The 27,550-nt window shown below is 62.2% G+C and overlaps 1 protein-coding gene across 4 annotated transcripts in view; it reads right to left on the bottom strand.

The window, feature by feature from the left end:
* Kazn (kazrin, periplakin interacting protein) overlaps nucleotides 1-27,550 on the bottom strand; it is a 952,488-nt gene that overhangs the window by 49,580 nt on the left and 875,358 nt on the right. For all 4 annotated transcript variants that reach the window (XM_071617362.1, XM_071617364.1, XM_071617363.1 and 1 more), the window contains one exon: nucleotides 4,082-4,218. In XM_071617362.1, the coding sequence (XP_071473463.1) occupies nucleotides 4,082-4,218 (137 nt within the window). The remainder of the gene's footprint in view (nucleotides 1-4,081; nucleotides 4,219-27,550) is intronic.

Here is a 27,550-nt window from a genome sequence, read left to right as displayed (position 1 = left end):
CCCTGGCAGGAGGCCAGGCCAGCTCTGCTGTGGGAAAGTGCCCGGTTCGAATGTTCCACCAACGAGCTGGGAGACTGGGACGGGTCCCTGGGAGATGCCCAGTGTTTTTTTTTCAATGAATGAAGGAATAAATGAATAAAGGAGAAAATAACTGCCCTGGGAGGTGGTTTCCCTCACCAGGTCTGGGCTTCTCCATCTATAAGAGGAGGTCACAGCTGCTGAGGCGCAGATAGGCCGACCACCCACCCCTGGCTAGCTGTCTGTCCTGAAGGCAAAGCCTCTGCCATGGCCCGGGCTCCCCTGGGGCCAGTCCCCAGCCAGCCAGCCCTCAGGCAAAGCCAGCAGCAGGAGCAGCTGCCCCAAGCAGGCTCTGACCTGTTGGCCAAGGCACTTTGGGGACAGTAGGTGTCCTTGAGAGGGGGAGCTGGACCATCACCCTGCTGCCAGTCCACAGCAAAGCCAGGTGTCCATGTAGCCTGGGGCCACGGATAGCTGCCACCCCCTGCCCTGTCTGACAGCCTGTGTGGAAGGCCTGGCTTCCAGATGGTGAGCAACGAGGAGACAGAGAGGAACCGGCCTTTCTCTGGCTGTCACAGAATAGCTGGGGCCCAGCCAAACCCTGGCTCTGCAGTCACCGCTGCACGTCACCTCTGTCTCAGTCTCCCCACCCCCAGCCCTCAGGTACTTCGGGATGTTCCCACGAGGCTGCTCTGCGTGAAGATCAGCAGAGGTGGGCATGAGGCAGGCGGGGCCCCCTCCTGACCACCACAGGAGAGGGCACCTTCTTGTTTTGGGTAGCAAGAATTGAACTCAGGGGCACTCGACCACTGAGCCACTCCCCAGCCCTTTTTGGTGTTTTATTTAGAGACAGGGTCTTACTGAGCTGCTGAGCACCTCACTTTTGCGGAGGCTGGCTTTGAACTCACGATCCTCCTGCCTCAGCCTCCTGAGCCTCTGGGCCTGCAAGGCGTGCACCACCACACCCAGCTCTAACCTGTTCTTACTCAGACCTGATACGTGGATGCCACCAGCAGGCAGGAAGCAGACAGAGCCCTGCCCCTGCAGAGTGGATGCCAAAAAAACTGCCCAGAGTGTGGAGCTGAGCAGCTGGGCTAACGGACTGTCCCTGAGAAACACCTGGTGCTCAAGTGACTGCCTAGGAATATCTCTGAAGTAGGAGGAGGACCCACTAGGACCCTCAGGGCCATTTTTATCTCCATCTCTTTGCTGGTCCCACTGGTCATGAGCTGACTGAGGGTAGTAAGCGACTAGCGACTACAGTGCTTTCAAGCCCGGGACCCCCACCTCCAGGACGGAGTTCCCTGGCAGTGGGGGGCAGGCACAGCAGGGACTTTCATGGAGCGTCTGCACAGGGTTCCGGGTGCACTGCTCCCTTCAAATCTCACACCCATCTGCGAGGCGGGGACTGACATTAACCTATTTCACAGACAAGAAAACTGAGGCCCAGAGAAATCAAACCATGTCTCAGTCCCTGCTGATAACTGAGGTGAAAACAAGGGGACCTGACGGGGTCAGGGCGGCCAGAATTCACAGAGCAGGATTTGTCCAGACCATGAGGGTCCCGGAGGAGAGGCTGGGTAGTGGGGGTCCTCCCCGACTGCCAGGGCAGGATGGGAGAAGGCAGAGGGAGGGGCCGCAGGGGACAAGGTCGGCTGGGGACACGATGGTATTTGGAGGACGGAGGCCTGTTTCCAACGTGACCTCATCACCAAGGTCACCCTGTGTCCATGCCGGGCCTGGCTGCCTGGTCTATCGTGAGAACCTCCCCAGCTGGACTCGTGGAGAGTCCCCAAGTCCCCTCTCGGCTGTGCCCTGGGACAGGGCGTGTGCGTTTGGCGCGGCTGTCTCACATGTTGCAATCCTGGGAACTTCCCAGGCAGACAAGGCCCCTGGTTCTCAGCAGCCTGTGCCTGTGCTGTCCCTGCCTCCGACGGACCCTGGGCTGGGTCCTGCTGGCTGAGCCTGCAGGGCTCCCCGGGAGGCTGGTCCCCATGGGAGGCTGAGTGGTACCAGCCAGGACGGACCTGCGGGCCTCTAATCCTGTCCACAGGGACATTTATTTTGCAAATAAAGAGGCATGATTTTGGGCTGGGTCATGGCTCAGAGGTGGAGTGCTTGCCTAGTATGTGTGAGGGTTCGATTCCCAGCACCACACAAAAATAAATAAAAGTGCATCCACAACTAAAAATATATATACATTAAAAAAAAAAAAAGAAGCGGAGCACAACAGACACTAGTATGGCAATATGTAAATCAATGGATGTGTAACTGATGTGATTCTGCAATCTGTGTATGGGGTGAAGGTGGGAGTTCATAACCCACTTGAATCAAAGTGTGGAATATATGTCAAGAAATTTGTAATGTTTTGAACAACCAACAATAAAAAATTAAAAAAGAAAAAAGATGCATGATTTTTTTGGTAACCAGATGCAAGACCTTGGAAGAGGCCGGACAGAACCAGGACCTGTGGCCTCAGCATCTTCAAAAGCCCACATGGCTTGGCCTGGTCACATGGCCCCACAGAACCTCAGTCCTCCCACCTGTAAAACAGGGTCAGACCCACGGGGGACTAAAGGTTGTCCTATCGCTGCTGCCTGCAGATGGGCGGGGGCCGTGGGAGTGAGTCTCCTTGGGAACAAGATCAAGGCTAATTTAAAAAACTGGGTGTTTTCCAAACTCCATTTTTCTGAATGAACCTGAAGGGGACTAACCAGCTCATGAGAGTGACACCTGGGGCTCAGGTGGGGCTGGGGGTCGCACCTGTGGTTCTATGGAAGGCAAGGTGCCCTCTAGGGCTTTTCTTGCCAAAAAAGGGCAAAATCACAGAAGTGGACCTCACATGTCATTAAATGACACAGTGACCATCTGCTCTTGGGCTCTTAAGCTCTAAGGCTCCGGGAGCCACTGCTCAGGGGATGTCCGTGGCCTTTCTCCAGGACCCCTCAGGTGGCACGAGCCCTTCCCTGGTTCATCTAAACAGTTTTGGCATCTGGGGACCTGGGACATCCAGCATGGACGGGTGCTGGCAGTGGTGACCCAGCCGGCAGGGGAGGGGACAGCACTGGGGACGTGGAAGCTGCAGGCTTCCACTGGGGGCTGTGGGAGCAGCCACAAGCTCCCTGGGGCAGTTTTCATCATGGGAGAAAAAGTGATGTGCACGCCCAGGAGGTGACAGTGAGTGTCATTGGGGAAGACCAGAGTGCACGTGGGGACAAAGCATGGGGACATTCGGCTTTTCAACTACATCTCAGAGGCATCGGTCCTCAACGGGACCCATGCAGGTGGTCTGCCACCACCAACTGTGCAGGGACTTGCTGAGGCACCTCCCACCTCCGCCTTCAGCCTGTGTGCACACTGTGGTCACAGCCCTCCCCAGGGAGTCCTGTACCTGGAGAGCAGTTTCCCTGCCCTGAGCACCACAGGGTTCACTCGCTCCCTGCAGAAAAGCGGCTTAGCCGGGCCTGATTCTAAGTCTCACCATCCTTCTTGGCACCTCCTCGCTGCCTAGACCATGCAGATACTTGCTGCACCAAATCCCTCAGTCACCTGACCCACGAACTCCTACTCATCCCACAGAGCCCAACTCATATGTCGCCTCCTCTGGGAAGCCTCCCAAGCCTCCCTCCCTGCAGGCGGGATTCTTGCTGTCTCACAGGTGCTGGGGTCTTTCTCCTCACTCTTTATGTTAGTACCAAGAGGCAGAGCTCACAGGGACGGAGTGCTTATTATGGGCTGGCTGGGCGCTGTGCTGAGCGCTTGGCATGTATTACCCAGAGACCTCCCGGCACCTCTGCAGGTCTGCACCATGACCACTCTCTGCAGATGAGGAAACTGACGGTCTAAGAGGGCACAGTCGGATGCCCAAGGGCACACGTGTGGGTGCGGGGATCTGAAGCAGCTGGACTCACTGTCCAGGCGACAGGGGCCTGCCACCAGGGGCTCAGCTGGTGGTCTCTGAGCGCCCAGAACTGGCTACGCACACGGGAGCCTCCCGCCAGTGCTCTGGGGTTGGAGAGGCAGCGCCTGCAACGGGCGCGGAGGGGCGCGGAGGGGCGCGGACCTTGCGGTGCTGCTCGTAGTTGCGGATGAAGTCGCGCAGCTGCTCCTCGCGGCTCTCGAGCGTGGCGTACAGCTGCTGCATCTGGCTCACCAGGTCCGTCTTCTCGCCCTTCAGGCGCTTGCGATCGGCTTTCATGGCTGAGGACAGAGACGCGCGTTAGCTCCCGACCCCGGGGCTCCCCAGCGGGGTTGAGACTTGTGTCTCTCGGGCTCCACCCATTGCGTCCCCAGGGTGTGACCAGGCCCTCTCTGCCTGAGTCCTCTTCTCCCCACTGGGACTCCGCGACCCAGGCAGGGGCCAGGCCTTGTTGAGGCCTTTCCCAGCCCTGAGCTGGCTCGGGGGTCCCCAGTGTGAAGAGCCTGGTCAGCTCCTGACCCCCAGCCCAGAAAGCGGAAGGGACCCCCAGGGCCACTCTGAGCCCACCAGAGGGACTCAGCTCTGCCCAAGAGTCCCCCATCCACTGTGGGTCTCCCCTGGGGAGAGGAGCTTGATGAAAACCTTGTAAGACAAGACACCAACGTATGCGCCACAGGAAGAAAACAGAGGATCTGGGGTCATCAACGTTGAAGCCTGCGCTTCAGAGAACCCTGTCCACAAAACCAGAGGCGGCCCACAGGGTGGGGGGTGGGGGGATGTCTGCAAGCCCTTCCTCTGATTAGGCATTTGGTCTGGAACATGTAAATAGTGCTCACGACTCAATAATAAAAAGACAACCCGCTTAAAGTACGTGTGGAGAATCTGAAGAAAGTTCCCCAAGAAGTGGCCAACGAGGACATGAAAAGGCACTTGATATCCTTAGTTATCTGGGAAATGCAAACCAAAGCCACAGTGGAGAGAGCACCCCTTCACTAGAAGGGCTACAATTAAAGACAGTAACAAGTGTTGGCGACGACATGGGTGAACTGAACCCTCACCGCTGCTGGCCCGTGTAGAGGGGAAGGCTTTGGAAAACATTCAGGTGGTTCCTCAAAAAGATCAAATAAGTCACCACATGACCCGAAAATCGTACCCCTTGGCGTGCACCCAAGAGCAACGCGAACACACGTCTATGCAAGAGCGTGTCTGCGGCGGCGTCTTCAAGAAACTAAACAGGCAGAACCGGTCCCACCCCAGGGATGATGGATGGACAGTACAGGTAGCGCCAACCGTGAAACGCCGCTCACGGAAGGACCCACCATGGCCTATTGGAACTTAGGGGCCTCGAGAGAAGACAGTCGCTAAAGGCCACAAGGCACGTGACGCCATTTACACAAAATGTCCCAAGAAGGGACTCTAGGGAGACAGAAAGGAAATCAGCTGGGGCTCTGGCCTGGGCCACGGGGTGACGCTGAAGGTTGTGGTGTATTTCTGAGGTCATGGCAGTCCCCTCCCATGGGTCGAGCTGGATGTAAATCCTGTGAAGATGCTGAACTCAAGCGGCGTGGACACCTTAAATGGCCAACTGTAGGCAAAGGACCAGATGGCGGACAGCAAACCCAGACACGCGTCTTGCTCTGCAAGGCAGTGACTCTGTTCCCTCCCCTCGGCACAGCACCCTGGGAACGGAGCAGCCTCTGTCTCCGACGCTTCTCCCCAGGCCCCAGCCTGCGTCCTCCCAGGAGAGCAGGGAGGGGCTTCCGAGGCTAACTGTGGAGGTGGTGGGGGTGGGCGATGCAATTCCTGGGCTCTGGAAGCTTCCAGCCTGAGCTGGCCCAGAGTGGGTAAGTCATTTTCCTGAAGCGCCACAGCCACATCTAAGGCGCACACACCTGACCCGACATTATGCTGCGGAGAGGTCCTACAAATCTGGGGGTCCTGGCCCTGAGGCTAGCAGATGGCCCTGACATGGGGCAGACAACGGCTGTGCTCCTTCTCCCAACTTGCAGACCCTCTGTATACAGGACAAGGCGGACCCTGAGCTCCAGCCCAGTGCCCACAGAGGCTGATGTCCTTCTGGCCCTGGGCCCCTTTCATCCTCCTGCCCAGGTAGAGCAGGTGGGGGGAGGGAGGGTCCCCGGGACGATGGGCCCTGGGTGGACTTCTGAATTCCAGTTTTGAGCTGCCAGTGCCCCAGCGGGGCCTGTCCTCCTCGTGGCCAGCTGGGCTCAGCCGCCTCACCAGGGCTGGAACTCCAACCTGCCGGCTGGGGACCGCAGGCCTGCAGGGGAGGACGCTTGGCTTCACTTCCCCAGGCAGGGGCGGCCCCAGGCACAGGGGCTTGGAGGGTCCCAGCCAGGCGGGCTCTGTGCCCTGTCCCTAACACCTTGCACTCACACACTGGGGACCCTACTGCAAGAAACGCCAGCAGGCAAAGATGGACCCCGGTCAGGGGGCATCCTGTAGAAGTGACCATCGGGCACCTGCCCCCTGAGGCTGCGCTCGGGCTCCCATGAGAGGTGGTGGCTGGGCTTCTGACCGGGAGACCAGGGCTGACCCCTAGGCAGCCACAGCCTGGGGTTCAGCCGTTGCCTGGTGCTGGGGCTGGCTGGGCTCAGAGGGTGGGCAGGAAGAGCAGGAAGCACTGGAACTCAGGAGAGGGCTCCGATGGTCCCTCCTGCCCAGGGGAGCAGCTGCCCCGGGGCAGGTGGCACAGACCCCTTTGGGGGTTCACCTGTGTCCTGTGGTTGGAGGGTGGGGAGCCAGCCTCAGCCCATGCAGGAACCAGAAATCAACCCCCTGGGGCTGCCACGTGCCCCGTCACAGATGCCTCTGGATGACAGCCAGACTCTGGAGTCACTCTCGGCCACTGAGGTTTTGGGAAGGGGTTCCCTGCTGCCCCCAACCACGCCATTCCTAGGCCTTTCCTGCCTTCTGTCTTTGAGGGTGACGGGAGCCTCCTGCTGGCTGCAGGGACGCCAGCACCAGTCCTGTACCAGCAGCTGTGACGCTCGGGGTCAGGGGTCAAGGGAGAGGACAGGTCCCCTACCCTGTGCTCCCCCAGGACAGAGCAGACCTTGGCCTCTGTGCCCCGGGAAGGGAGGCCGCGGCCCACGCGGAGGAGCACCAGCGAATCCAGGCTTTGGAGCTCCCGGAGCGGGGGGCCTGCAGGAGGCCTTCTCCTCACCCACCGCGGTGGCACCGAGGGACCCCGTGACCCACTCTCATCTCACCTCTCCCTGAGCCTGAGGTACTGAGACGATTCCCGCGTGGTGACTGAGGAAGGGCCAGCACCGTGCCACGTCCCCTGACGTTTCATCACTTAAACCTCACAATCCCCTTATGAGATCACCCACGGTAGGAGGGGGCGGTGGCCTGGGACAGAGGAGGGACCTGGGCCAAGTGGTGTGAACGGCAGCGGCTGCCAGGCCCCGCCCTCCTCACCCGCTACCCTGTGGCCTCCAGCATCACCAATCCCAAGGCCACCCCCACAGTGTGGCCGGTGACCATATACTGTCCCTACGGGCCCTGAAGGACCTTGTGCCATGGGTGGGATGCACCTGCCCGACGGAGGAGCAATCGGGGGCTCGAGGGTGGACCTGCTCACCAAGGCCATGGAACAGAGGCAGGTCCTGGGCCCAAACCCAGGAGGTCCGGCCTTGAGGGCCCCCCTCGCCCGCCCTGCTGTGCAGGCACGTGGCTGTAGACAGTGGCCGGCCGCGGCCACCGTGACCCAGCATGCAGCCGGGCACGAGGTGCTCTAGACAAGATGCCACTCCTGCGGCCACCCGGCCACCCGAGAGGCTTGACGGGGTCTCGCTGATGGTGGTCCTGTGTTCTGTGCACCCCACTGCCCCGTGCTGCTGGGACTCTGTGTACCCGCGTGTGCCCGCAGCTCTCAGGAACCCTCCCTGACACCCGCTTCCCCAGCCAGCACGTCAGGGTCCCATTCCCGGCCACCACAGGCTTCCCACCAGCGTGAGGTCAGGAGACTGTGGGCCTGGACGTTCCACGCAGGGTCCTTGTTCAACTTCCTGGCCTGGGGGTCCCCCGCAAACCTGAGTTCAGAGGTGGGCAGGCAGGTGAATGGCCGCCCATGCAGGACGATCCCAGCCATGGCCAGCAGGGGACGCCCTTTCTTTTCCAGCCGACACTGCTGACCAGTCCTGCTTTCAGCCTTTACGTAGACCAGGGTGGGCAGGCAGCGGGGCCGAGGGCCTGGCACACGGGATCCAGCTCGACTTCCCCTTACAGTTGAGGAAACTGAGGCCCGAGGGGCAGGGAGAACGGCCGATGTCACTCAGCAGCCCCCGGCCACACGGCTGGGTTAGAAGCACCGGCTGGGGATCTGCTCAAGTTTAACTGAGCCTCGGTTTCCTCATCTGCAGGCGGCCACTGAGGGTCTCGTCCTTCCTGCGCGTAGGGGACAGGCTGTCTTGCCTTCCGTGAACTGTGGAGCGCAGGCCTTGAGCATCTGCGGAGAAGAGAGCCTCAGAAAGACAGGGCCTTGGTGGGGAGCCCTGGCAGGCAGCCTCTCCTCGCCCCCGTCAGCTGGAGGGACCGAGCCCCGGCAGGTGGCCCTCCAGCTTCCTCGGCTGTGAGGCAGCACGGACTCAGCTCCACCTTGTAAGGTGCAGGTGACAGAGGACAGTGCGGCTCTCGGTGAAGGCAGCAGGCGCTCAGTCAGCTTCTCTCCCTGGAGTCCCCTCTGCCACTTCCAGGCCTGGCCCCAGGGGACGCAGGGGGACAGTTCAGCTCTCTAAGAGAGCCCGGGCTGGGGGAGGCCCCAGGGCGGGAGGGGGAGGGCAGAACCTGCAGGAGCGAGGGGCCCACGGGTCTGTGGTCCTGGCTGGCGCTGGTGGCTGCCTTCAGGAGGCTGGAGTCCCCTGGTTCCCACAGGGTGAGCCGGGCTCTGCCCCATCCTGTGGCACTCAGGTGAGGAGAGCCGCTGGGCCTGGGCACGGGGCAGCCAAGGAGAACGCCCCCCACCTCCCGAGCCAGAGACGCCCCTCGCTGGTGTGGACATCAGGCGCAATGTACCTCCCCTCTTGTCACCTTGAATGCGCAGAGGGCCACACAGCCAGAGTGGCAGGCAGGCCTGGCTCCCGACCCCAGCACTTGGGCGCTCAGGCCCGTGAACTTGACAGATGCCCCACAGATCCTCTCTCAGTGTGCCCCCTACAAAGTCAGCCCCAGACCTCCCCAACCTGCTGCCCGGGCAGGACAGGACGTATCCAAGCAGGTCCTTGTTTCACAGTCCTCGGGCCACGGCAGACATGGCCAATCCACCAGGCCCTCTGGGAACCCGGCTGTTGATTAAGGATGTCTGCCGTGGCACCAGAGGCCAACGGGTCCGGGTCGGCTCAGAGTGAGGCAGATGCCCCAGCGGCAGGTCAGGGCTGGCATGTGGGAGAACTGCTCCAGGACCCTGGTCTGGGTCAACACTGTGCCGACGACATCACACTCTGTGGGACCTAGACGGACTCTTGAAGCCACAGAGCCAGCGGTGATTAACTGTCCACCCTGGGAAACCAGACATCTGCACCAGTGACAGGTGACAAGGGACTCCACGCAGCGTGTCGTCCCTTGACAGGGCCGAGGTCGAGGGAAGGGTACTGGGTGGGCCTCACATGTCTCTGTCCACTTGCTTGACTGGCCGTCCGGGCTCCCACAGGGCAGGGAGCGGCCCGTCCTGCCCGCCGTGGCAGGAGTTGGCCAAAGGCCTCCTCACTTGGCAACTGCGCTTTAGGGAATCCATCCCAAGGAAACCATAAAAAGAAATAAACAGGAGCGCACTCAGACTCGCAATTCTCACACAAGCAAGCACGGGAGACCGTGCCCGAGTGTCCGGCAGAAGGGACACCTTGAAATACAGCGTGATGGCTCAGTCACCTGTGATGACCAGCTGTCAGGGGACGGACTGACGGAGGCGGACCGTCCAGGGGACAGCGGGAACCTGTGCTGTCTTGTGTTTCTTTGCCCGGCTCCCGCCGCCCTCCCGGGGAGCGGGGTAGGACGTGGTAATCCCCCTGTGCCTTCTGCCGGGACCCTGAGCACCTGCTGTGATGCTCTCAGAACTGGCCACAACACGGCGGAGGTCCTGCCCGGCTGCTCTGTGAACGGCGCCCAGGTGCAGCTCAGGTCTTGCCCCTGACCCAGGCAGGACCCAGAGGATTCAGTGGACCCCAGCAGCTTCCACTGACAGAGGGCACCGGCAGAATCTTAAGTGCCAGGGACGGGTCCTGCACTTCTCCAACACAGGTGACACCCAGGCCCAGGACTTTGGGACCCAGCTCTCCTAGTGTCCCCTGCCATCGGCCTAGTGTCTGTTGTACTCTCTTCCCTTTGTTTGGAGACTGAAGCCCCCTTCGTTCATCCCCAGAGCCCCCTGGGCCATCAAGTTCCCTGCCTTTGCATGTGACCTCGGTGGGTCCCCAGAGTCCTGCCAGCTCTGGCCTGTTCAACAGAAAACCCTCCTCTGCCCCTCCCCCCCACAGACCTCCCCCGTCTTCCTTCCTCCCATCCTCTGGACCGTTCTGCCGTCCCCCCTCCCACCCCCCGTGGTCCCCTGTCCCCATGGGTGCAGGCTCCACCGGCACAGGGCCACCTCCTCCCCTCGGCCTGCCTGGCTCCCCCTGTTCCGCGTGCCCTCTCCTGGGCTCTGCTCGCTGCTGACCTCTAGGCCCTGAGGCACTAGTCCCCGAGCTGCCCCCTCAGTCATTTCCTCACGGGGCCCTGCGACCCTGTACTGCACCCACCTCACGCTGGGGCCAGCCTGGCCAGCGCCCCGCAGGGCCGGGTGCGTTTTCTACTCCCCCGCGTGTGCACCCGACGGCATCTGGGGCCACGCGTGTCCCACGGCACGTCCCTGACCAGCCCCCAAACCCTCCTCACATGCTCCACTCTCCCTCACGGGGGTCTCAGCCTTCCAGGGCACTGGTCCCGAACTCTAGAACCTTCCTTGACCCTCTTCCCTAAACCCAGCTCGCCAGCAAGCCCCGCCAGAGTCTGGCCACCCTCACCTCCCTGGCCGCTCCGCTGGCCGATGGCATCACCATCCCACACTGGGCCGCGCGGTAGCCCCCAAGGGGCCTCCTGAACCTAACTGGGGCCGAGCAGCGAGCGGCCCCTTCACGTGCCAGGCGGACCCCGTGGCTTCTTCCCCTCTCAGGGCTGCAGAGTCCCTCCAGAGGACCACAGGGCCCCCCGGTCACGGCCCTGCGCCTCTCTGGCCTCATCTCCTCTGCGGGGCCCACACTGGCTCCTTGAGGCCAGGAGGGCATGGTCCCTGCTGGGGACACTTGTGCCAGCTGCTCCCCCAGCCTGAAGCCCCTCCCTCCCCCCCCGCCCCCAGCCTCCACCCTCCTAATCCCAGTTCCACTCTGTGCTCTTCCTGGGCGCCCTGCGCCTCCCACCTGGCCACCTGGACGCTGACCTTCTGTCTGCTGTACCAGCCGGGCCTCGAGAGCGCCTCCTCTCCCCTGATGAATCCCAGCTCCCGGACCCCCACCCGGCGAAGCTTCTTCCCCATTTCCAAGCCCCCAGCTCCTGCCATGATTCTGCACACAGAGTCCATGGCCACCTGCCCACGACCACCTGCCACAGCCCACCTGCCCACGGCCCACAGCCACCCCAGGGGAACCGCCCCAGTGGCCTGGACAGACCAATGCTCAGGACCTCCCAGCCTCCCAGACGAGCCTGGAAGCCTCTGGAAAGCTGGGCCTGGGCCTGGCCTGTCAGTGCCCGGGAGCTGGCACGAATCCTGGCCCGTGGCAGGAAAAGGAAGAGGCGCAGGGAGACGCTCGGGCTTGGGGGGCGCGAGGCTCAGGATTCCCAGCATGCCCGCCCTCCCCCACGCCCGCGCAGAACAGGCCGCTGCCCGCAGGGCCAGCTGTCTACGACCCAGGGCCCCACATCCTGACGGTTCCGGAGAATTCCGAGCCCCACGTCCCTATTCTTTGGAATTCCTGAAATGCCACTTTAGTTTTTCCGTGTTGGCCATCGCGTCTGCGGGCCACAGGTGGGTGCCACTGACCTGGGCAGGCGTCTGTGGAGGCCGAGCGAAGCACAGGCGAGGCCTGGGGACACCCGTGCTGAGGGCTGGGTGCCGCAGAGACCTGGGCAGGAAGCCTGCCCCACCACTGGCCGGTCGTGTATCCCTGGGTGAGACCCCTGACCCTTGTGTGTGACGAGGGAAGACAGCGTCCTCCTCACCCTACCGCTGGGCACGTGACCTGAGAGCCAAAGCTGCCAGCTGCCAGGTGACACTTCCCACCTGAGGTGAGGCTGTGAGACCACCTGGACGCTCGCTGCCCTGGAGCCTGGCAGGCTGGGGAGAGGACGCTGGGGCCACTCAGCCACTGGGTAAGCCTCGGCCTCGTGTGGGGGCCCAGGGCCCAGGACCCCCAGGGGTAACAGGTTTTAGCTGGGAAGGGCTGGCCAGTCCCCGGGAAGACCACAGACCTGTGGACACGGGGAGAGAGCCGGGGGCAGCAGGGCAGAGGGGGGCTGCCCTGGAGGAACCCAGAGCTCACCTGGAGGACAGCCCCCTCCCGCTCCCCCGGAGCCGAGCGCCAGCAGCAGGGAAATGGGTGGGACGGGCGGGCGGGCGGCGGGTTTTGTTTTCCAGCCTCTGAAGGAGAATCCAGGAAAAGTCCTCCTTCCTCCAAATCTACACTAAAAATAGTGGCCGTGGCCAGGCCGGAACACACTCCCTAGGCTTGGGGGAGGGGTGCTTCTGGAAACAGCTCCACCAGCCTCAGGCCCCACGCCCACACCATGACGCCTGTTTTTAAAGGCTCACGGGGGTGTGTAAGGTCAAGTCTCAGGCAAGATGATGGCTCCGGCTCAGTCCTGAGAGAGGAAGTGGGGACGTGCAGCAGGGGACAACCAGAGGACTGGGAGGTGGGTGACCGGGGTGCAAGCTGGAATGCTGTGTGGCTTGGGGAACTCATGTCCCTCTCTGTGCTTTGTATAAGAAGCTGCTCTGGGTGCTGAGTGATGTGGAGACTGGTCCCACCAGCTCTGTCTACCCTAGGGCCATTCAAGTTTCAGTGCAGGTGACAGCCTGGTGGCCAGTCAGTGTCTTCCCAGGCGAGTTCAGAAGAGAGGAGAGGCAGTGGAGAGCAGGGTCCAGAGGGCAGAGCCTGGAGCCAGACCTCCTGGCCTCAAATCCCAGCTCCCCACGCACTAGCTGTGGGACCCGGAGCGAATCACGTCAGGCCTGTCTGTGTCCGCAGGGGAGGGACGGGGTTCCCGCCCAGGTATGTGCCCCGTGAGCAGGCACCGTGTCCCGTCACCCATCAGCCTGCAGCGGCTGCGAGGCTGCAGCAAGAACCCAGACGTGCTCCCGAGACGCGGCCACAGCCAGCAGAGCCCCGGCACCCGGTGGACCTCAGGGCCCAGGAGAATGAGGGAGGGTGAGTCACGCACGGCGAGGACGGACCCCATAGACGGACCGCCACGCTCCTGGGCCGACGTGGAGGTGAGATGCCGCCAGCGAACCCACCTGGGCGGGCAGCAAGAGGGGACAGTGCCAGGGGCACAGGAGGGCTTCGGGTGCCGAGGAGGCTCGCCTCCTGGATCTGGTGCTGGTCACCCTGGTGGGGTCAGCTTGTGAAAATCCGAGACGCAGGCCCGAGACCTGCGCTGTCCCACAGTAGGTGACCTTTCAGCAAAAAGCTTTGAGAACTGCGCCTGCCTTGCAGGGTGTCCCCGGAATAGCGTCCAGCGTGTGGACAGCCCGGGGCTCTCAGCTCTATGGTGCAGGTGTGTTGGCCCCAGGACACGGGGGGCCCTGCGAGGGCCTGGGCAGCTCCAGCTGCGGGCACATGTCCTCCTACCGACCCTCGGGCCTCCTGGGACTGGGGGGGACATGGGCTCCGTCCTCTGTTGAGGTCCAGCTCAGTCCTGCATGGGCCCTGGCAACGTGGTCCGGTGCCCCTGTGGGTAGCGGTGAAGAGGGTTCCCAGGAAGGACGGGTGAGGGCTGGCAGGAGGTGTCAGTGGGGCCTCCGTAGCGATGGCGACGGTGACGATGGCGATCACGGCGCAGTGGGTATCTCCCCAGAGCCGCACTGGCTCAGGTATCGGTCTCCGCCTTGGAAATATTTACTAAAACTTCCTTCAAAGCAACCTAGGAGGGGGACCCTCATCCTCCCCAGCTGACCCGTGAGGACACTGAGGCAGGGCCGGGTCAGCCTGGCCCGGCTGGGGAGAGGCAGGGGCAGGGCCAGGCAGGGTGACGGTGTCCAGATGGCTGGTGCCCGGCAGGGCTGTGGGGAGCAGCCTGGTGGCCCCACCCACGAGAGGTTCCGACCCCTGCAGGCCACAGCTCGCTTCTCCCAGGACGGCTGCTGGGCCAACCCAAATCTCGGTCCAGGCAGAGCTGCAGCAGGACACCGAGGATGCCAGTCGCCTCCAGCTGGCCAAGTGACCCCAGGAGACCCGCAGCCTCAGGCTGCAGTCACCTGCACCCGGGCTGGAAGACCCCAGAGTCTCGGGAGCTGTGCAGACGCCATCACCAGGCGAGAGCTCCTGGGCCCACAGGTGACCGCTGCAGACCCCGCCGCCAAGAGTGTCAGCAGACCCCACGGCCAAGGATCCACGCCGCCCGGGTCGGCTTCCGCAGCCACAAAACTCACCCCCTCGTCTTCCTCCTCCCCTCCCCCAGGGCCCCGCCAGGGCTTCCAGATGTGGGGGGACAAGAACGAGGGGGGGGGCTCTTCTTCCCGACTCCTCACGGCCTCGGCAGAAAGAATGAGCTGGGATCCTGCCTCTGAGGTCCCCTCTGCGGGGACTCGTGACTGCAGCCAGGAGCGCAGTGGCAGCAGGAAGCTCTCTGGGCTCGTCCACCGACGGCCACTTCTTCTAAGGCACCGTCTCAGGGAATCAAACACCGCGGCCCCCGCAGGCCCGAGTTACCTGACGCTGTTCCTTTAATTGGGGGGCGCGAGGGTTTACAGCAGGACGGGAAGTCTACTGTAATTAAGACCTCATCAAATATTTAGACCGCCACGTCCAGATCCGTTAATGACCATACATTTAAATGTTAATGAGTATAATTAGATGAGCGATTAGCCAAGCCTGCCACCAAACACATACGCAGGGCCGGTGAACCCCCGCACGGTAGAACCCCACGTGTGAGCACACGGACGCGCGTCGACGTCGCCGACGGGTTCTGGTTTGTCTGAGAAAAAGTCCAAAGGGTGGCCCGGGAAAGGGACAGAGAGATGGAGCTATCAGGCTGAGAAGAAGGCAGGAGATGGAGGACCCTGAGGACCCCCGGGATCCTTAGAGGTTGCGAAGATCAAATAAGTGAGCAGGTGAGAATTTGTAACCCCCCACGGACGGGGAGCTCACTACTGCCCAGGGTGGCCAGTTCCAACTCTCAGGTCTCACCCTAGAGGCAGGATTGTGTGAATGGCTTACGGGGGTGACACTAAGTCTCCCCCAGAATTCTAAGGCTTCAAATCCAATCCCTCAGGACTAAGGGGACCCCAGCATCTACAAAAGGTGTTTTAAACAGTCAAGCGTCTCCTTGGTCAAGAACAAGATGGGCGGGACCTGCGGCAGTTACCAACAGGAAGTCCCACCCGGAGCATCCAGCAAACTCACCGCAGGCAGGAGACCGTGAGCCGGGCACCCACCGGGCTTGAGGCTGGGGAAACCAGACAGATAATGTCTCTATCTTGACGGACAGTCACAATGACACATTTTTAATGATTATTTAAATAGGATGATTTACATGGGAGCTGAGGTCCATGTGGTGGGGACGTCCCCAGGCAGCAGGTGGGCACAGCCTGGGACAGTCTTGCCAAGAGCAGGGAGGAGCTCCAACAGGGCTCAGCCTCTGCAAAGGCCCTGGGGCAGCGAGGAGCAGGTGGTGAAGTCGGGGACAGCTGGTGGGGCTCCCTCCTGGGGGCAGTAGGCCTCCTTGGATCTGCTCTGAATTGGTTTCCTGTGGCTACAGGAGCACAGTCTCAGTGGCTTCTAATCCTCCCTCAGTTCTGGGGACGAGGGGCTGGAGATGGCCGTGCGGCAGGGCCACAGTCTTTCCAAGTCTCTCCCCTTTCCCAAATGCAGTCACTTTCTCAGGTCGAGCGGAACCCGTCACTCAGGCCACAGCTGTGCTGAAGGGGCCTCCCTCACTCCGGCTGCCTGGGGAGGACGGGGGACACATGGACACAGGGAGGCCGGCCAGGGTCGACAGCTGTCCTGCCGGGAAGGGTGGTGGCCTGTGGCCACAGAGAAGCAGGCAGAGCTGTGTACCCCAAGGAGGGGACTGTGCCCACCCCCAAACTCCTAAGAGACAGGGTCACGAGGCAGAGCCACAAGGTGTGCCCGGTCCCACGCAGGCCCAGACCTGCCCGCGCTGACAGTTCCCCCACAGCAGGTGCCTCCCTAGGAGGGAGGGAAGTGCGTCCCTCCAGCTAACCATGCCAGCGGTCCCCGAGGGCCACCATGGGCCCCTCCCTGCAGGTGAGAGGTCTGCACACACGGAGCTCGGGGCGGTGACCTTCCTCCCGAGGAGTGAGCGACTGGATTGTGGGTTAGACGTCAGGCTCTGGTGGTTTTGACCAATGTGAGTCACTCTGGAGCTGGAGAACAGCAGAATGTGGGACGGCAGCAAGGAAATGTCACCCCTCCCTGGCCACCACAGCCCGTCCTGGGCACGTCGACTCTTCGAAAGAAAGTACTTAGTGCTCACAGCATCTCTACTGCGCTCCAAGGAGTCGGAACACCATGAACCTAAAGATGGGCCCTGCACAGGGTGCTACTGTATCGCCCTCATTGTACAGAGGAAGGTCACCAGGGCCAGCCTGGCTGGTCAGTCGGGGGATTTGGCCTGGAGAGGGCTGGGCACTGAGCGAGGTGATGGACTTCAGGAACAGCCTCACCTGCCCTTGCACTTCCGGGCTGCTCCTAGGAGCTCCTGCAGGGGGGGCAGGGTGGGGACAGATCAGGAAGGGCCTGAGGCTCGGAGACAAAGTCACTTCAACAACAAACCAGAGACCCTGCTGGGGGTTCAAACCAGTTTTCTGGTTCTTCAGCCTAGTTCCTGCTCAGCACCTGTCCAGGTGGCTGGTTCCACCCCAAGGCGGAACCCTCCACTGAAATGAGCACCCCTTTCCTCAGGTTCACAGCAATCAGGTCACCTGAGCATCCTCCTGTCTCCCATGATGATCCTTGGGCTGGGGGCGAGACTCAGAAGCAGACACTGATGGACAGGGAGGCAAAGAAGTTCTGATCCACGAAATGACTATTTCCCTAAGGAGCCACAGGGCATTTGCACTTACGCTTCTGGGACCTTAGACCCCTCCCCAATCCTAAGCACATGGTGCAGTCCCCTTCGGGTCAGTTGCTGTCACCTTTCTAGAGAGGATTTCACTTCTCCTGCTGCCTCTAAACTGCAATGTCACCAGACACCCTCTCCCCTGCACTCTGTTCCCTCCTAGATTAATTTTTCTCGAGACTCTTTTCCCGTCTGACTCCATCTGTTTTGTTCTCACTTAACCGTCTTAACCGCCACGGCCCTAGACCACAGAAGGCACAGATCCATACGTGTGGGAGCGTTTGGTGTCTGTGCGTGGGGTGCAGAAGGGACGGGAGGAAGAAGGGTCAGCAGGAGGGCGCTCGGAGCTGCCAGGCCCAGAGCTGGAGGCTGGGGTCACTCCAGGATAGAGGACAGCATCTGCTAGGCCACGGTCATCGGTGGGAACCGTCAGTCTCACCTGAGCCCTGCCCACTCGGACGCTGGAAGAACGGTCCCAGCAGGGGGCTGGCTGTGGGCTCTGGGCATGGCCCGTGGGCTGGGAAGGGCGGCCTGCCTGTCCCGTGGCGATTTCCTTTTGCCCTAGGTGTCTCTGAATGCCACCAATCTCTGTGTTCTCATTCCCTCGATGCCCGTCCTCTGCTCCGTCCTGGGGCCTGGGACAAGCGCCCCCCCCTGTTTGACTGTCAGGGCCAAAAGCTCAAGAACTGACCACCTCTGTCTTCTGGTCAGCTTATCCGCCCTGTGACCCGACGAGAACGGTTTAGAGGAGGAAAAGCTGATCTGGGGCTCGCGAGGCCTCAGTCCCTGGACGGCAGCTCCGATGTCGGGGCCCAGGTGAGGCAGGTGCCACGGCGGGAGGGGGCGGGGGAGGAAAGCAGGAGGGACAACAGGACCCAGAGTCTCACTCCCCAAGGCCAAACACAGCCCACAGCCCTCCGGCCACACCTGCCAGCCGAGCCTCTCACGCCCCATCATTTCACCCCCGAACATGACCGTGGTGCCCGCACGAGCTTCTGGGGGACACCTCGTATGCCAGCAGGTGCCGGAAGGGGCAGGCGTCTGTATCCCACCACCGGGTTCAGGTCCCGCTCCTCCTCTCCCAGGGGCCTCTGTCACTTCTTGGTGCCTCTGGGTGCCTACAGTCGGAGGCTCCCACCCTTGGGCTTCTCTAGAGAAGCGAATGGGGTGACGCACGACGGACGTCTCAGGATTCGGGAGGGACCTGCCATTATCACCACTGGGGCTGTGGACGGTGCCATCTGAGGCTGAGGGATGGACAGAAAGGCCCTCCCACAAGAGAGACGGGGTCTGCACCGGCCGCCCACCACTGGCCATCCCCGGCCTCTTCCTCCTTCTGTCCTGAAGATGCTGAGTGGTCCCCACCCCCGATGCAGGGCCCAGCGTTGGCCACAGGGGACAGATGGCCTACCCACGTCGAAGCTCACGCGTTCTGCCAAACTCCACGACCTGCCTGAGGCCAGACCCAGGCTGGACAGAAACAAGGCTCCTGAAGTCTCTCAGAGTAACCCCAGGGGTAGGCAGAGAACTGGGGCCACTCAGTGCTCGGGGCAGCGCCAGGAGGGCAGCAAGTCAAGGTGCAGCCAAGCACCCGCCGGTGTCCCGGTGGCCAACACGCCACGCTCCCAGAGCAGGTTCCTGCCAGGCCCTGGGCACTCCCCAGGCAGAAGGGGGAGCGTGTCTCCAGCCCGGCAGGAGTCGGGGGACAGGGCCACCTCACTTCTGCCCCTGCTGGTGGCCTAGCCCCTGCACCACCTGCTAAGGAAGCCGGCAGGTCCCTGTGAGTGGGGCTCGGCCCTCTCATTGGCCAAGGGAGAACAGCCCCGAATGTCTCCAAGGACGAGGCAGGTGCTCTGTCGGATGACCCAGCAGCATCCACGTTGGCTGGATACCTGTGGCTTTCTAAATGCCTGAGCCCTGGAAGCTTTGGAAGCAACAGATTCTTAACGAACACATGACTTGAGCTGTTGCCCGACGGCCCAGGCGCTGCCCCATCCAACCAGGAGAGCAGCGGGCGAGGTCAAGGCCCCGCCCAGCTTCCACCTGCCAGGCCCACCGGCTGCGGCCACACCCTGGGCAGCCACGCCCTGGACGACAGGGGTCTCCTGCAGCAGGACCTCAGCTGCCGTGTGGAGGGGCCCCCAGAGAGAACACTGCGTCCCCGCTTCTGTAGGCCACCTGACCACCACGGCGCCTCCAGGCCGTCAGCACCACAACAGGCAGGACGACGGAGACGTCCATCCTGTGAAGGTCGTTGCAAAAATCAAGTCCACAACGACCCTGATCAAGTCCGCAAGAAGGGTCCCTGATCAACTCCACAAGAAGGGTCCGTTTACACGGGATTCAAGGGACGGAGGGGCCCATTACAGGACACCACGCGTCTGCGATCAGCAACTCCAAACGCCACAGAGACGCGGGACAGACACCGCGGCCCCCAACAGGAAACCGGCAAGAAGAATAAAGTCAAGAAAAATAATAAAGTCAGAAAGAAGTCAAGAAGGACGAGCAGGGGAGGGACCGTGGCTCCTCACAATGAGGGTATTTATGGATTCTGATTCCAACAAAATAAAACAGCAGGTGAGCGCAGGGGGCACGGGGACCCAGAGACGGGGACCCGGGGACGGTGGCTTTTCTTCAGGTGGATGACCCTTTGGAGCCCCACCTCCCACGGATGCCGAAGCCTGCAGACCACATGACACATCTGAGGACTGATCTGAAGTCATGGGGGGAGGGAGTGGAGGAGGGTGGGCGGAGCTGGCCATGGGGTGGCGGGTGGCCGGCCAGGTGACAGGCTTGGGTTTGTCCCGTTATTTTGCTAACTTCTGTCAATGACTGGAACTTTGCATAGTAAGAAGACCTGCCACCAAGGTGGTGCTTGACAAAGCGTCTCCTCTGCTTTGTGGCTGGCGCTGTCCTGCCTGCTCGGGTGCCCAAGCAGCCACCCGCCCCCCCCCCCCCCGGGGCCTCTGAACCACTGGGCGTCAACACCCGGCTCTGGGCAATGCGTCAAGCACTGGGCTCAGCAGAGCGGGGGGCCGAGGGTGGGGCGCCCAGGGCTCGTGGGTTCTGCCGGTTCCGGCCCAGGCTGCCTTGACTCCTGAGCTGAGGAGGTCACTTGCGGGGCTCTCCATGAGCACAATGTCCCAACGCTGCCTGCGCTCTTCCCAGTGGGACCCTGGGTTTGCGAGAAGAGGTGACGATGGGGTGACCATCATCCTGGGCTCAGCCCTGAAGGCCTTCCCACTTTTGCAGATCACGTCCAGGACGCTGCCTGGGTCACCAGGGGGCTCCCGGTGCCCTCATCCCCCTGGGTAGGGCTGGCTAAGGCGGGAGGGGAGGGGCTGCAGGCACGTGTGAGAAAGTGTCCCCCAGCACCGAGGACCTGTTTATCGGAGCCTCTTAAGGAAACGAGTGTAGAATTCCTGACTGTCCGGGGGGGGGGGGGGGGGGGGGGTCACGGAACGGAGCCAGTAATGGGCCGAAATCCAGCCCCCGTGAGCAGGATGACGGAGGAGGGGACTCTGGGGCTGTAGCTGGGGCAGGGGCCACCACCACTGTGACTCTGCTACATGGGGGCCATCGAGGTCCTGGGCAGTGGGTACCAGCGACAGAGGCCCTGTGACTCCATGGGCAGTTCGCCTGACCTCTGACCTTCGACCCTGCCTATTCCACAGGGTGGTTTGAAGGGCCACGTGAGATGACCTGAGGGGTGCTCCGCAGACACACTGGGCTTTAGCACTGCCGTCACAGCCTGGAGAGAACCAGTATTTCCACCACCCCCCCCCCCATGGGCACATAAAGCTCTGGTCACACAGCAGGTGCACGCCACGGCCTGTGTCACACTGACCAGGGCCTGCATGCCCCAGCAGGACCTGCAGTGACCCTGCCACCTCAGGCTACGGACCAGCTGGCGAAAGCGTCATCCTCGGCGACACTGGAGCCCCAGGCCCGGCCTGGCCCGCATGCGGTTCACCACGCTGAGCTCCCGCTAAGGCTCAGCGATCCGCTCCGCAGGCCGAGGGCTTAAGCCACAAAGCCTCCAGGATCCTCATTAAGCCTCGGAGCAAAACGCTTATTTTATTAAAAGGGGAAAGAGGGCAGGGGAGGCCTCTGCTCTGGAACTCAGCAGAAGGGACTCCCGCTCCCAGGGCCACCCCTGACCCACGGCTGGGCCGAGGGGGGCCGGGGCCTCCTGCTCACGGGAGCTGCTCTGACCAGACACATCTTCAGCAAAGGGCTGGGTGGGCCGATGGGAGTGGGGGAGGGGGAGGGGGAGGGGGGAGGGAGGACTGGGGAGGGGGAGGGCTGCAGTCAGACCTCAGCAGCAACCAACGCAGGAGGGGGCCGGGCTCCGGGCTCCAGGGCAGCTCTGCTCTGGAACCACCCACCCTGCAGAGGCTGGGAAGCTCTGTGGCCATTACCTGCCCGTCTGCAGAGGCCAGGAAGCGGGGACAGGGTGACAGGAGTACTTGCTGTCCTTCCTCTTAACAGCTTGAGGAGCCTGGTGCTCCATGCGCCCCACGACCCTGAGGTCCTGCCGCGGTGCAGCCCCACCGATCTCTCAGGGTCATTACCAAAGGTCCCCGAGTGTCCCCAAGTCCCTGGCAGGGCCCCAGGACATGCTGAGCCACGAATGCCATTGTGGTGTCCTTGTTCCTTCCTGGAAGTTTCTGGAACTGAGACCTGGGCGCACCCCAGCCGTCTGCCCTGATTAATTTTCTCCCTAAGCACTTAGCACTGGATTCTATTTTTAACCCCCACCCCACCCCCCACCCCCCGTTTTACTGTCTCTTTTGTCAACTGCTGTGTCCCTGGCACCTGGAACAGTGCCTGGAACAGAGTAGGTGCTCAGGAAATACCGGGGGACATCACTCCCCTCAGGCTCTGGCCACTGCACCTGACTCTGCTCTGACCCTGGGCAGAGGTGGCCACTGGACCCAGGCTTATTCTGGGCCACAGGGATCCTCCCTTAAGAAACTGGGTGGAAACATGTCTCATGACCCCTACGGCGCGGGGCCTTTGCTGCTGTCCTTCTCTGTGCTGGGAAAGGACGCAGAGCTCATGTGTCACCCAGGGGCTGCACCCCCATGTCCCACCTACTAAACCACAGGCAGTGAGCATTTTTTCTTTTGAGGCACTGGGAGGGAACCAGCGTGCTCTACCACTGAGCTCTTTTTATTTTGAGACAGGATCTTGCTAAGTCGCCAAGGCTGCTGTCCTCCTGCCTCAGCCTCCTGAGTCATTGGGATTACAGGTGTGTGCCACGCAGGCCGGCTGAAAGGTATGCATTTAAAATCAATGAAATCAGAACGTCCTCAGCAGTCAGCCCGAGGAGGTCGAGGTCTGAAATCATCGTATTTACTTTGATTTTGCAAATGTGGAAACTCAGCTCTCATGAGTCGAAGCCCAACATGAGCCGGGATTGGGTCGCTTGGTCCCAGGCCTGTCCACTGCCTCCCTTTGACCTAGGCAAAGCCCAGCACCTCCAGTGCCCAGGACACAGGGACTCTGTAATGGGGAAGGGGAGGCAGCGGGTGGGCTTGGTGGCTTCTCCGGCAGGGCTGGACCTAGGCTTGCGGAGAGCAGCCCAGCCACAGGGCGGGACGTGGACATCCAAGGGGCAGCTTCTGGAGCAGACCGGGTGTGTGTGGCAGGGACACCGTGAGTGACCCGGGGGCAGGGTGAACTTGTGTGTCTACAGAAGAGGGCACAGGTGCATTGGGGACACACAAGGTGAAGGGGCTGTCATCTGTCTGCGGGGCTGGGGGTTTGCACTGTCCTGAGCCCAGTGTTAAGGCAGGGACCATTGTGTGACATGCAGGTGACACTCGTGGGAAAGGACACCCTTTGGTGCCTCCCCGACCCCTTTTCATGCCAGTAGCCGAGTCCAGGACACTGCCTGGGCATGGCCCTGGGGTGGGTGTCGTCCCTGGGGAGGGGCCAGCACTGGCCAAACCCTCGGGGCAGAATGGACGGCTTCCTGTCTTGCTGCTCTGTTTTTAAAGCCAGTTTGACCTCAGCCTGTGACTGGCACAGAGAGCCTGCAGGTGGCTCAGTGTGCCTGGCTGCACAGGTTCTGACGCGGCACGTTTGGAACCCAGGGCCCCGTCACCGCCCTCCAGAGAACAAATGCGCCAACCCCCCAGGAGTGCGGATTTGGACCCGCGCCCTCAAACATGTCCCCAGGGCTTCTGCCGATTGGCACAGCAGGGACAGGGGACAGCTTGTCCCCAGGGAGCGCGTGTGTGACCTGGCCTCAGGAAGCCCTAGAAGGAGGCTCTTGTCACCTGTGTCACCCCGAGGCAGGGATGCAGGGCTAACAAGTGCCACACAACCTGGGTCCAAGTCCAGCTCCGCCCCTTCCCAGCGTGTGGCCTTGGGTGCCCCCTTACCTCCCTGGGCCCTCTGCCTCCTGGGGACAAAAGAGCACCCACCCCCAGATTTTAGGTGAGGAGGTGCCGGGGCGCTGTGCGGTTCTGCAGGAGCTGGGGACGGGACCTGGCCTCGCGCACACCACACCATACGAGAGCGCTGCCCGGCCCACCTCGGTGTCTTCTGCGCAGGGAGACTTCCTTTCCCGGAAGCCCAGTGACCCCCCAGGGCCACTCAGAAGTAAGTGACAAGCCAGGCTAAGGACCCGGGCAGCCTCCTGACCCCAGGGCCGTCCTCTCTTAGGACAGAAGAAACAGCCCCGTGCAACTGGGTGCCGCAGCTCTGGGGCCACAGAGCTGTGGGATCCGGGGACCCGTCACTGGTACCAGCTAGGCGTCTGCAGATGTCTGTCCCCCGACTCAACCTGGTGCCCGGCCTCCCCGGGGCCTTCTGTGAACTGAACAAACGCTACAAGGGTCCCGGCCGGCCCGGGGCCACCTGGGACCCATCCCTGGCTTCTCACCCTCTGCCTGGTGCACGGTACCACCCGGTCATTGTCCCCCGCATCCTGTGCAGGATTCCTGCTCCACACCTGCCACCTGCCAGCTCCAGGACTTCAGCTTTGCAGGGCTGATTGGGTAGCTCCTGGAAAACCCAGTCCCTCCCTGAATTGCCCCCATGGGTCAGTGAGTGACCCTCACGGTCCTCCCAAATCATGGTTGGCCGCCTGGGACGGTGCCAGCGCTCAGTGTGCCCCAGGCCGGAACATCGTGCCCACCCTACGGGTCCCCAGGGCTGAGCAGGTGGAGCAGACAGGAGACCAGCAGGTGGGCATCCAGCAGGAGGGCGCGGGGCAGGGGGGACCCGGCCCGCGCTGGCTTGGTCCTCGAAGCACAGTGACCCATAAGTTCTAAAAATGCCACCGCACGGCTGAGGGCACCCAGGGCTCTTGGGAAATAAGAGTGATGACATGAAAGGCTGGCAAGGGGCGCCCCGAGATTCCCATCTGCAGGCAGATCGGGGCGGCTCTCTCCGCGGAGCAGCCAAAGCCATTTCTGAAGGAAGACCTCAGGAGCCCAGGGCCAAGGTCAGGCTCTGGACAGGGGCCAGCTGCTGGGGCTCAAGGCGGGAGGAAGAGAGGGAGGAAGGAGAATCAGAGATTTGCAGGCCCCCCCGGGGGCGGAACCTTCACCTGCTAACCCCGCTCTATCCTGCAGACACCCTTCCAAAGGCGGCACTGCGAGGTCCGTCCCATGATAAAATGAAGCCCAGAGAGGTGGAGTAACTTGCCCAACGCCACACAGCAGTGAGACCTGAAATCTCCAACATTCTCAGCCAGGTCCACCTGTCGCGAAGGCCAGCGTCCTTTCTACCTTCTCAACCAAATGCCCATCAGGTTTGACCGTGAACTTGACAAGCACTTGCTGGTTGTCCCCAGCCAGATGGCAAGGTGCTGATAGTGTGAGTCCTGGGTCTGAATCCAGGCTCCACCAAGTCAGGGGGTTTTCAACTCTGTGCCTCAGTCTCCCCATCTCAAGTGAAGCCCACCAGCTCACCTTCCTGTGGGGTCACGGGAGACTGCAGATTTACTTTGTAGGGGTGTTTGGGCTGGAATGCGCCTCACGCATGGGGAGCCGAGTTTCCCGCCCTCTGCAGGGCCCCGAGGTCTGCCCTCCCCCTGGCTGTCTTCCAGGGTGACATCAACGACATCCTTACCTACTTTGGGGACGATGGAGAGAGGAAGAGCTAGGCCCCAACCCACACAGGCCAGTCTGGAACAGCTTTTAGCCACAAAACTATGAAAACCATCAGGGAGTCGATCAATTAGCAGCTGGAAGTGCCGCCTCCTTCCCTGCTCTGCGCTGGCTGAGGAACCCAGGGGCAGTTCCTGTCCTTGTTGGGGGGCAGAGGGCCAGCATCCAGCATTGGACAGCGTCCCAGGCCTGCCCGGCTCCTGGCAACCGACCCACGTCTCCACTTCCTGCCTGCCACATTCCGAGCCAGGAACACTTCACGCCAGGCTCACCGCTGGACAGTGACTGGCCGTGTGCTTGGCCTGTCCAGGTACTGTGCCCAGGTACCGCCCAGCCACCGCTGTGCTAATAGGAATTAGTAATGTGGGAACACAGCCATTTTACAAGCGAGGAAGCTGACACAGAGAGGTTAAGCCACTTGCCCAAAGCTGCACGGGAACAAAGTGGTCAGCCTGGTGGGTTTGGAAGGGCTGCCTGAAGGGCTCGGAGGTCCTGAGCACTGCTGGCCCTCGGTCTCGGGGCTGCCCTGAGGGAAGGCCTTGGAGCTGTTCCCCACTCGAGGCCCAGGCGGCTCTCCCAAGGGCTGGTCCCACGTGGGGTGCGCCACGCCTGAGCCCCCTGCCCCGCTGCAGCCCACAGGGATAAGTGACGTGAAACAGAGAAACAGAGGTGGTGACAATATGCCGTCCAGGACCCGACAAGCACGTGAGGCTGGCAGGCCTGGGACAGAAAGTTCCAGAAGGACCTCTGCGCCAGGTGGCACACGAGCTGTGGCTGAGGACGAGGAGGAGCCAGGAGGGCAGGGGATGCTGGGAAGGGACACTCCGGGCTGAGGGCCCAGCAAGGCCCAGGGGCACCCAGAGGAGCCAATGGCCTCAGGGCAGCAGGGAACAGGAGAGGGGAGAGGGCAGGAGATGGCCGGCGGGGTGCTGGCCACGGAGACCACAGGCTGCCCGGAGGGACGGGCCTCCAGGGACTGGGCAGGGCCAGCCCTGGGTCAGGCATGAAGGACACACAGAGGGCAGCCGGCCACTCCACCTGCTCCTGACCATACCTTGGGCACTCGGAGGACGCTGGCTGCAGAAACGGCCAGCCGCCAAGCACGGCCGGAGGGTGGGGACCCCTCAGCCTCAGGGGAGCAGGCAGCCCCCCAACATCCCTGCAGCCCCCACCCCGACGCATGTGGTCACTGCCCAGGGTCAGAGCGGGGGACAGACACCGGCCTCTCCAGAGCCCGGAGGAGCAGGCGGGCTGCAGAGGGCCACAGCCCGGCCAGCACCAGCCCCGCACGATGGCCGCCCAGATCTGCTCACAGCAGTGGGGTGGTGGCCGGCCTGATGGCTTTCTGGGACACCCCGGGGACCACGCTGTGAGGCTGCTGGCTCCTACACGGAGGCAACATGTTTAGAAGGTCAAAACGCACCAGTGGGCGCGAGCATGTGCACCAGGGCCACCAGCTGCTGGCCTGGGACGGCGGGTCCAGAGAGGCAGCGGTCCCTGGGATGCCACTGCAGGGACTTGGGGACGGTCTCCCAGAGGCGACAGGCGTGAGCTGAGGGGTGGGACTGGCGCTTCTGCTGAGCTCCGTTCCCTGAGCGGCAGGTGGGGACACGAAGGTGTCCGGGCTCCTCCTGACAGCGAAGGGTTGGGACAGGTGCAGCCCCAAGAGACAGTCCCCTGAGCTCAGAGGCCACGGCTTCCTGGGACCCACGTGGCCCAGCAGCAGGGATGCCCCTGGGTGCTCACCTTCAGCCACACACCATCTCCCCCAGGTCCCCGCTCTGTGGGCAGCTGCCCTTCCCAGCCCTGGCCACCTTCGGCACCGTTAATTAGCCCATGTAATAAACAGACGAGGGAAAGAGGGACCCGGCGCTTCAGGAAACCCATGATCCAGGGACTTTCCAACGCCATCTTCTGACGAGGTAAAGAGGACCGCGTCAGCCCAAGGGCCCTGAGACAGCTGGACCCCACAGAGGGTCCTGTGATGCAGTCACGGGAGGCCAGACCTCCAGTGGCACAGTCCTCTGGCTCTGAGGAAGGAAGTGGAGACAGCTCGCAGCCCCGGGGGCTATGGGGCACTGTGACCCAGGAGCCAACAGCAGAAGTCCCCGTGTCCACTCTGGAGGCTGCAAGCCCTGGAGCAAGGCTCCGGAAGGGATGGTCCCGCTGAGGGCTGCAGGGACCACCTGCTGCG

Source organism: Marmota flaviventris, chromosome 10 (assembly GCF_047511675.1).
Source record: "Marmota flaviventris isolate mMarFla1 chromosome 10, mMarFla1.hap1, whole genome shotgun sequence".
Lineage (NCBI taxonomy): Eukaryota > Metazoa > Chordata > Mammalia > Rodentia > Sciuridae > Marmota > Marmota flaviventris.
This window is presented reverse-complemented; position numbering and strand designations above follow the sequence as displayed.